This window comes from Mastomys coucha, unplaced genomic scaffold, assembly GCF_008632895.1.
Source record: "Mastomys coucha isolate ucsf_1 unplaced genomic scaffold, UCSF_Mcou_1 pScaffold21, whole genome shotgun sequence".
NCBI lineage: Eukaryota > Metazoa > Chordata > Mammalia > Rodentia > Muridae > Mastomys > Mastomys coucha.
The window spans coordinates 16,116,234-16,126,514 of NW_022196904.1; the positions used below are offsets into that span (position 1 = coordinate 16,116,234).

The 10,281-nt window shown below is 49.9% G+C and overlaps 1 protein-coding gene across 1 annotated transcript in view; it reads left to right on the forward strand.

Annotated features, from left to right (window-relative positions):
- The first annotated feature begins 369 nt into the window (after positions 1-369).
- Sympk (symplekin) overlaps positions 370-10,281 on the forward strand; it is a 30,113-nt gene continuing 20,201 nt past the window's right edge. Inside the window, exons 1-6 of the mRNA XM_031385510.1 lie at positions 370-625; positions 3,266-3,389; positions 3,526-3,591; positions 6,299-6,352; positions 6,434-6,507; positions 9,115-9,241. Of these exons, the coding sequence (XP_031241370.1) occupies positions 384-625; positions 3,266-3,389; positions 3,526-3,591; positions 6,299-6,352; positions 6,434-6,507; positions 9,115-9,241 (687 nt within the window). The 5' untranslated portion in view covers positions 370-383. The remainder of the gene's footprint in view (positions 626-3,265; positions 3,390-3,525; positions 3,592-6,298; positions 6,353-6,433; positions 6,508-9,114; positions 9,242-10,281) is intronic.

Consider the following 10,281-nt stretch of genomic DNA (forward strand, 5'->3'; position numbering starts at 1 on the left):
CTCCACGAAAGAAAAGGAGGCTGACATAGCTCAGGACTCCACAAGTCCCTATACAACATCGTAAGTAGCCCGCAGAGGTTCTTGAAACCACATTCCCATTGGACAGACGGGAAGACTGAGGCTTTTTGACATCTGCAAATGCTGCAGGCTCCGTACGGGGTCAGGGTCTGCGGTGGAAAGGTTCAGGGCTTCTGCTTAGACCCCATGAAGGCACCACATCTCCTCCAAGACCCAGAAACTCCACTCACAGCCCTCTCAACTCTAACGTCAGCCAGCCGTCTAAGGAGATGAACGCCGGACCGCTGGGAACTCCATTTCCCAGAAATCTCCGTTCCCATTTCCGTCTGGCGCCTGCGCAGCGCGGACTACATTTCCCAGAAGGCATGGCGCTCGAAGGCCGGAAATGGCGGCTGCCCCGGTGGACGCCCGGGGAGGTCGGGCGGCTGCCGACGCGGCACGCCTTAGGGGCGGGGACGGGCCGCGGTGCGGGACTCCATTTCCCGGCGGCCCTACTAGTGCAGCGCCTGCGCTGTGTCACGGCGGCGGGCGGAAGATGGCGGCGGCAGCAGCGTCTGTGGAGAGGCGCTGCTGAGGGGGCGCGAGGGGCACGGAGGCCGGAGCCGCGGTGAGCAGGTGGCGGCGTGAGGTCCTGGGGTGAGGGGAGGAGGGGCGCTGACAAGGCCGAGGCGCGAGCGGCGGGGAGGGCCTCGGTGAGGGCCGGGAGCAGCGGGATCGCGGGCCCCCGCTTCTTCTCCCTACACTAATCAGGACTCTTCCTTGCCCTCCTTGGCTTCCCGATTCCCTCGGAGCCAAAGTTCCAATGTGGGCGCCGCAGACCTCGTCAGCCACCAGCCTGCGTCCCGGCTCATCTCCCGCCCAGCACACCGCTGCAGCTGGCCCTTCACCTCCCCAGGCTGCCCATGTGCCTTCCCACCTCGCTTGGGGCCTTTGCATGGGCGGCTCCGCCCCAATCCCCCCGCCCTCGAAACATGCTGTTGTCCTTCGGCTTAACTCCCTTTCACCCTTGGGGTTGGGGGGCTCTGCACCCACGTCACTTCCCCTGCGAAGCCTCCGTTTTCACTTCTCTTCTTCTCCCAAATCCGCCTGCTGAAGGCTCTCCTAGGTCCCTGTGACTTTTCTTCCGTCACGTGTGGTCGAACTTGTTATTAGGGTTTTGTATTTGTGTACTCTCTGAGGATGTCCCCGACCCTGAGCTCTGTGTAAGAGAGGACAGAGTGTGTCTTGGTGCCTGCCTCCCAGCACAGCTAGCGCCCATCACACATTGGTGTTGCTCAGGTAATGTTCGTTGAATGAATGAATTAAAAAAAACAAAAAACAAAAACCACTCGGAGATCCACTCTTGAGGGTAACTGGAGAGTCGTTGTGCTTCCTGGTGGGAGTGGCAGCTCACTACCGAGCACACAACCGGAGAGGGGAGACAGTGTTAATGTTGCTCATAGCCAGACTGCAAACATCCCAGCTGTTTTTCAGGGGGAAGTCTGGCAGAAATCACTAATTACATTTACGCGATAAAATGATTTGCAACCGTAGAAAGAAATGAAGGAGAAAAAGGATAAAACTTAGCCAGGCTAGTGGCTCATGCCTTGAGTCAGCACTGGATGGCAGAGGTAGGCAGATCTCTGAGTTTGATGGCAGCCTGGTCTACATAGGGTTTATAATCCACTCACACCTACCAGATTACTTCCGCTCCATAGCTTTAAAGAAAAAAAAGTCCCGGCAATAAGCTTTTTATTTATTTGCATGTGATGTCTAGCAGGGGGGTTGCTATTTAGTTTATAGGTTAATCCCATTTAAAATTAGTTACCTCCACCAGAGGTGGTGGCATTTGCCTTTAATCCAAGCACAAGCAAAAATAACAAAACCTTAGTTACCAGCAATATTGTCTCCTAGATTTTCAGTCCTACCATTTATATTTAGGAGTAATGTAAGCTGGTTTTTAAATTTTTAAGTTTTATGTTTATTTTACATATATGGGCTATTGCTTCTATTTATGTCTCTGCATCAAGTATATGAGGAGGCTAGACCAGGATCTCACATCCCCTTAGGACTATAGTTAGAATTTTGAGCTGTCCTGTGGGTGCTGGGGATCAACAAACTCTGGCTCTTTGGAAGAGCAGTCAGTGGCTTTTAGCCTTTTTCTCTTCTCCACACTGCATCCAGCTCAGTGTGAGCCTCCTGACTGTTGGGATTATACTACCCTGGCTTTGGTTTTCTTCATATAACAAGAAAACCTCTGTCTCTCTTTCCCTCCCCACCTCTCTTTCCCCTCCGCCTCTCTCTCTCAGCTGTGGAAGTCACCATTGCCTGCTGGTGTTCACAGAACCCCTGCATTGTCACCATAGGCGTTTTCCATGTTCCTTTCTCTCCTCTCTCGAAACACGGTCTTGCTTAGCTGCCCAGCTGGCTTAGATATCACAATTCTCCTGCCTCCCAAGAAGGTTAAGACTACAGGTGTGTGCACTTGCCTGGGGCTCCTATCAATTCCTTCTTACAGCTGTGTCATCTGTTGGCTTGTTTGCTTATCCCACTGTCAGGCATGGGCCGCTCAGGGCCTTGCACAGGCTGTGCAAGGCTCGTGAAGAGTCTTCCCCATGTAGTGTGTGAGAGTCTTTGCAGCCTGTCTCCCTCTTTAAGAACACTTAGTTGGATTATGCTGCTTACTGGTGAAAACAATGCTGGATGTGGGACCTCATCTGTGAGTCGTTTCATGATGTCCGTGTGAATCTGTGATATTGTGTACAAGTTCCTCTTTCTTCCTTTTCACAGAAGGAATAGCTTAAGGATGCTGTATTGTAATGAGTCTTTTTTCCTTCCTTCCTGAGACAGTATTGTGTAGCACTGTGTAACTGAGGCTGGCCTTGAACTCCTGATGTTTCTACCTACCTGAATCTTGAAAATGTTGAGATGAAAGGCATGTAGCACCACACTTGATTGTATAGGTGGCCTTTTTTTTTCTTTTGGAGATGGGATGGGGAGTCTGACTCCGCAGCCCTAGCCAGCCTGCAACCATGTATGGCTGTGCACACCTGTAATTCCAGCTCTTGGGAGGCACAGACAGGAGGAGTAGGAGTTGGTGACCATCTTTGGCTACCTAGTCAGTCTGAGACCAGCCCAAGCCTGTATTAAAGAAGAAGAAAAAGTAGTGGACATGAAGTATTGTATCCTCTGTACATGGACATAAACCCCATCCACCCTAGAGGAGGGAGGAGGGTTGGACAGGGAAACTCACTAGCTTCTTTTCCAGGGACAACCTGACAGCAGTAATGGCAAGTGGCAGCGGGGACAGTGTCACCCGCCGGAGTGTGGCATCACAGTTTTTCACACAAGAAGAAGGGCCAGGCATTGATGGCATGACCACTTCTGAGAGGGTGAGTGTAGCTGCAGGGCTGGGAGTGGGGAAGTGTGACTCCTGCCTTTGCATGATGCTGTCCAGAAAGCAGATAACAGGAGGACTGCAGGAAGTGACCTGGACCTTCATGACACCTGGTTCTTCTATCCTTCCAGGTGGTAGATCTCCTGAACCAGGCTGCATTGATCACCAATGACTCAAAGATCACAGTGCTCAAACAGGTGAGGCAGGGGTAAGGGACAGGGAGGGCAAGACAAAGGTCAGGACAGAGCCACTGAGAGAGGACTGCTAGTACCCGAAGTTACACGCACCTGCTCTCGTACATGCCTGTACACATACACCTGAGATATACTCGGATCATGCCTGTACATGCACACTTGTACATAACCTGTGCCCCAGAGTGCAGTGCTGTGCAGTATGCTCAGTTAGTGCTCCTCAAGATCCAGGACTGGGGCTGAACGGGAAGGCGCCACCTGGAGTTTCTACACAGCACAGCAGACCTCCGAGTTTACAGACTGAGCCCAAGGCCATTCTGTGACCACCAGCAGACCTGTGCTTGTCATTGTTGCCTTTCCTCTTTGTGATGAGTACTGTGGATAGACAGTGATAACCTAGAATGGGCAGGGCTGTCATGGGTCAGGAAGGGTCTGAAAGGGGACATCAGAAGCAACTACTGGAGGAAGAGATGATGTAAGGCATAACCAAACACAGCCAGAGCACCAAAGCATGTGCAGAAGTAGAAAAGTATAGGGGTCCTTGAACAAGATGGAGTTCAGAGATCACTGGATAGGGTGGAGGCACAGCTCAGTGGCAGAGCACTGCCTAGAGACCCCAGTGAGGGTCTGGTCTGGTGACACGGCTCACTTAGAGACTTTGCTTGTTCATCAAGCACCAAAGCCTTGGGATCATCTTTGTAGTGCCACAAAGAAAAAATTTACATTAGAGACCGTAGGAGCATGCTGCCTAGGTTGGGACTCTAGTGCTACTTGGTCAGCAAATGGCCAAGAGGAGCCAGTCCCTCCTGGACAGTACAGTGAGTGCTGATGGCGGGGTGGTTATGCAGGTGCTGTACTAGCAATACCTGGAGTTGTACCATTGAGGTCTTGGACCAGCTTTAGGTTTCCAGAAGAATGCCTGGGAGAAGGTATTGTTTCAAAGAGAATGGTGTGAGGATGTATTGATGGCTCACTGTGAAAGCAAAGGGTTCTCTGTTCAAATCTACAGCACCCTTATAAAAGTTGGGCTTGGCCACACATGCCTATGACCTCAGCTCTGGGGGTGAAAGCAGGTGAATCCTGGGAGCCAGCCTGGCCAAAATACCCAGGTTTGAGAGAGGGACAAAAGAAGGTGACACTTGTATACAGATGGATGTGCCCGTCCCTCAGGTACATTGAAAGGGTAGACATGTAGGAGTCTCAGGAGCTGAGCTCTTATGGTCAGAATGCTTGCTGGATGCCGACATTGTAAGGTTGGCAAACTGCCGGGGAGGTAAAAGGAGGCTGAACCACAAGAAGACAAGAGCCCCAGGGGTTTCCTTTTCTTCTTCTCTTTATCCGATCCCTAGATTGGACCAAGAGCCTTGGCATGCTGGGCAAGCACTCTGTTGATCTACATGCCTGGCCCTTTTACTGTTTTTTCATTCATTCACTCATTCACTTATTTGGTTTTTAGAGATAGGGTTTCACTGTGTAGCCCAGGCTGTCCTAGAACTCACTCATAGTCCAGACCAGGCTGGGCTCAAACTCACAGAGATCCACCTGCCTCAGCCTTCCCAAGTGCTGGGATTAAAGGTATGCGACATCATCCCTGGCTGACTTTGAGAAGCATTTTGTGTTGTCCAGACTGGCCTGGAACTTACTCTGCAGCTGGGGTAGGTATTGAGTGTATAATCTTCCTGCCTCATTAAGTAGCCAGGATCACAGGCCCAACTCCCTCTTTGTTTAGTACTCCTGGGTATCCTGTCCTCACTGCTGGCCAGGACCTGCTCCATCCATGTCTATGGGCTCAGTGAAGCCTTCCAGTGGCTTGTGAGAACCTGTGAGGGTCTCAACAGCATAGCTTTGAGATTTGGGGTCAGGAGTGTCAGAGCTGCCACTGCTATTTGCTCCCTAGTCCTGTCTGCATAGACTATATCTGGATTTATTTCTATTTGAGACTTTTTTTTTTATGTTTTGCCTACATGTGTGTATATGCACCATGTGCATACAACCCTTACAAAGGCTAGACAAGGGCATTAGATTACCTTGGAACTGGAATTATAGATGGTTGTAGCTGTGTGCTGGGAACCAAACCTAATCCTCTGGAAGAGTAGCCAGACTTAACTGTTAAGCCAGCTCCCCACTCCTGCATTTAAATTAGCCAATTTTTCCTGTATATCTGGTGTGTATATATTCTTGTTCACATGGTGTAAGTGCTTGGTTGCTTAGTATGAGATGTATGTGCAGTCTTGTAGAGGCCCAAAGCTGATGTGTTTCTCTGTCACCCTCTGGTCTCTCAGTAGAACCCAGAGCTTGCTGATCCATTAATCTAGCTAGCCGGGTTCCTGGGAGTCTGCCTTTGCCTCCAAAGAGCTGTGGCTGTAGTAGTGCTCTGAGAGCTCTGTCCTTGTGTGTGTGGAGGTAGTGCGGCCCTTATTCTTGTTTTCACTATTTCCATGCCTGGACAGGCACATGGAGGTCAGAGGACAATTTCCCACCAAGTGGCTCCCAGAGATGCTATTCAGTTCTTCAAGTGGGGGTGGCAAGTGCCTTTTACCCTGTGAGCCATCTTGCTAGCCCTTATTTTTAGTTTTTTAGATAGAGTCCATAGTCCAGACTACCTTGATAGCATGACAGTCCTGCCTCAGCCTTCCTTGTACTGGGATTATGAGAACCACCATGCCTGCCTTTGGGGCCTGCATTTATGTTCCTCCTTCCTTCAAACTCATAGGTCCAAGAGCTGATCATCAACAAGGACCCCACCCTGCTTGACAACTTCTTGGACGTGAGTGACCAGCAGGGGATAGGACAAAGGGGAGGTGATGCTCTGTGCTGTGATCTGACCCATCTTCCTCTGACATTGCAGGAGATCATCGCTTTCCAGGCAGACAAGTCCATCGAAGTGCGCAAGTTTGTCATTGGCTTCATCGAGGAGGCATGGTATGGGGCATCATTGCGAGGGCCTAGTTGTCATGGTTGTGTCCTCCAGATTTCCCCAGCATACACCCAATGGAATTGCAGCCCTAGATGCCCCTCAACCAACACTTCATGGGTGATTTGTTTGTGGAAAGGGGCAGTCTTTCTTTCAGAATACAGGCAGCAGCTCACCTTTCTCAGCCACCGACTCTAGGGCTTCTCTCTACCAGGGAACATGACATGGGCACTGGGAATTGAACTCAGAGTGTCTTCCAGAGTAGTACTCATTTTTAACTGCTAAGCCATCTCTCTAGCCAACTTCACCCCTCACGCCCCTTACTAATTTAAAATGACTAATCAGTGTAATTTTTGTTTTGCTTTTAGACAAAGTCTGATGTAGCCCAGGCTATCCTGGAGCCCACACTGTAGCAGATGATGACCTTGAATTTTTGGTCCTCCTGTCTGCCTCCTTGTTTCTACAACAGGAGTTTTGCCCCCAACCCCTGGCTTCGTGGTCTAGTTCTGAAGCATCTGTCTTCCCGGGTGGGGGGAATCACAGCCCTCACCTATTTGTCTACCTCTTGCACATAGCTAGATGATCTGCTGAGAGACCCCCTGAGCACTCGCCTGACCCCTTCTCCCTCTGGCCCTCTCTCTCTTCCTCTGCCCCTCACAAAACACCAGAGTTATTCATAGCTAGTCTGCTTCTGCTTGATCTGTGACGTAGGTGGCCATTCCGTCACTTCTGCAGGGTGGCTGAGATATCCCTTCCTGAGCATTGCCTTTGGCTCTGCCCTTGTGCTGTTGTGTGCTCCTTGAAATTCCCTGGGTAATTCTCCACAGGAGAAGGCCAGCTCACAGCAGGGCCTCTGTGTCCTGGTGTCTGCCTCAAACAAGGTTGGTTCTAATAGTGGTGATAATGCAGGTGTTGAACAAGCAAAGATGTTTAATCCTGGCTCGCTTGCCTTGCCTGTGATCTCCATAGCAGCCTCAGATGTGCCAGTTACCCTGTCTGAGACTCGGGAAATAGCTCACTTTCTCCTCATTCTTAGCTCTGTGAAGGAAGGAGATAAAACTGCTCTTTTTGTTACCCTCCTAGCCAATCAGGAGCTTGAGTCCTGATCTGTTTTGTTGTTCAGTCTTCAGCACAAGGCTTTGAGGCATTTCTTGATCTGTTTAATAGAGAAAATAGGCTTGGAGGATCAAGTGGGTTTTCCCAAGTTGACTTGGTTGACCTAGGATATTTTATCCTGTATGTCTAACCCCAGTGTGCACATAGTCACACTTGCTGCTTTACTGGGAAAATGGGCAGAGACAGGTTCCCACTATGACCTTGAACTTGGAGCAGTCTTGTCACACAAACACATGCCCCTCCTGTCCCGGGGTCTCAGCCTTTCCAGGGCTGGGATTGTAGCATGTGTCACCATACCCAGCTGTGCTAAATTTTCTGCGTTCACAAAACAATAGTGTGTGTAGCAAATACATCTCAGTACAGGAGACACAGTGTGGAGCAAAGTCTCCGGCTTCTCCGTCAAGTTGGTGTGTCTGATGGTGACAGTGTCTCGTGTAGCTGAGGCCTGCAGCCAGTGCTCCTGACCACTCCTGACCACTGTGCCATCTCTTCAGCTCCTGTTACGGATCTTTTTTGCTTAGTGGTTTTGTTTTTCCAGCAGGTTTCTTTATGTAGCTCTGGCTGTCCTAGAACTTATTCTGTAGACCAGGCTAGCCTTCAACTCAGAGATCTGCCTGGCTCTGCCTCTGCCTCCTGAGTTCTGGGATTAAAGGTGTGTGTATGTTGCCACCACCTAGCATAATGTTTCATATTTTTTAAATGGTGCAATTGATGTTTAGGATTGGAATTTATGTTGTGAAAGAAATCCCATTAATGTGCTGAGTTCTGGGGGCTGGCCTTTGTTCCTCAACCAGACATTACTAGAGGCCTTATATTCTTTCTGGCAACCAAAGTGACCCTGTCAGTTCTCAGTCCTATGGAAGGGTCCCTACTGTGGAAGCCTTGAATAAACAACACTGTGTTTTTATTAAGTCCTTTCACCAAGCACTTGATGGTCTTTGTGGCTGTTTATACCACCTCTGCAGTAGGTGTTCTTGCAAGAAAGATGAAGCCGGATCAGGGCTGGGATGTGTGGCTCAGGCTTGTGTACCTAGCATGTACAGAGCCTTGGGTTCCATCCCCAGCACCATGTGAATCTGTACAGTGCTGCACATTGTAAATTCTAGCCCACAGCATGTGGAGACAATGGATCTGGAGCTCAAGGTTCTTCTCAGCTACGTAGGTAGTAGGTAGAGGCCAGGCTGGGACTGAGACTGTCTCAGAGGAGGTAATATCATCCTGGTCACACTCAGATAGTCGTCGACTGTCACATAGCCACCTTGGCCCTACAGAGATGACGGACTAAAGGCTGCAGGGCCAGCCATGGTACAGGGGCCCAAGGCAGCTCTATGATGGAGGGAGGTGTCAGCATCAGCCTCCGCTACTGTGTATGTACTGGTGTCAAAGATTCTGATGCCTCCACCTCAGTTTCTTGATTTGTGGGCCCTGTGTCCCTACCTCCTACTTCAAGACCCACATGACCTGACTCCTTCTCTATCTACCCCCTACCCCACCCCCAGCAAGCGGGACATTGAACTGCTGCTAAAACTGATAGCCAACCTCAACATGCTATTGCGGGATGAAAATGTGAACGTGGTAAAGAAGGCCATCCTCACCATGACTCAGCTCTACAAAGTAGCCCTGCAGGTGAGGACCAGCTGGGCCTTCCAAAAACAGTTAAAGCCATATCAGAGTTGGGTTGGGTTTGGTGCCGGCTGCTGAGGTTAGGGCTGGGCATATATTAGGCTGGCACTGCTCTTCTGAGCCATACTCAAGCCCCATTTTGTGCTTTTCTTGAGCCATGGTCCATTTGAGTTGTCCAGGGAAGCCTTGAGTTTCTTTCTCCCTGCTTGTGCCTATTCCCTTAGCTGGGTTATGGCTTGTAGTACCAGTCCTGGCTAGTGCAAGCTTGTCACAGGTGAGGCTTACTGTCCTGAGAGCAGTCAAAGCATCTGCTGTTGTCTTCTGGGTCCACTCATTTGTGCATTCAACAGACATTCCCTGAGAATTTCCATTCTCAAGTCCTTTGCCAGGTGATGGAGGGGACATTCAGGAGCAGGTCTCTACCTAGTGAGGGACATAGACTAAAGAATCATCTCATCCATGCCTGTCACCCCAGCATGTGGGAGGCTGAGGCAGACAGAGTTCAAGGCCACCTTGGGCTACCTTGGAAGAATCTGTCTCAAAAAATAATAGCAATTTTTTAAAAAAAGATCATGAATCTTTAGAGATTGCTGAGCTGTTGGAAGGAGGACCCAGGTTCAGTTCCCACCACTCACATAGTGTCTCAGAACCATCTGTAACAGCAGTCTCAGGGTACCTCATGCCCTCTTCTGACCTCCTGACCTGAGCTGTGTCTGGATGTTGCACAGATAGGCATAGATAAAACACCCATACACATAAACAAATCTTAAAGTGGCAAGTGGATCGCATGAGTCTTCCTGGACTGCTGTTTGACCACACTGGAGTGAGTTCATTGCTCATAACATTCACTGTTTGCAAAAGAAAGCCAGTTAATCACTGCCCTTTTTTTTTTTTTTTAAACGTATGTGTGTGTGTTTTTGTGCAATGGCTGTGGAGGCCAGAAGAGAGCATCAAATGTAGGGCTACGGTTACAGAAAATTGAGAGCTGCTGTATAGGCATGGGAACTAACCTGGGCCCTCCAGAAGAGCAGCCAGCCTACGGT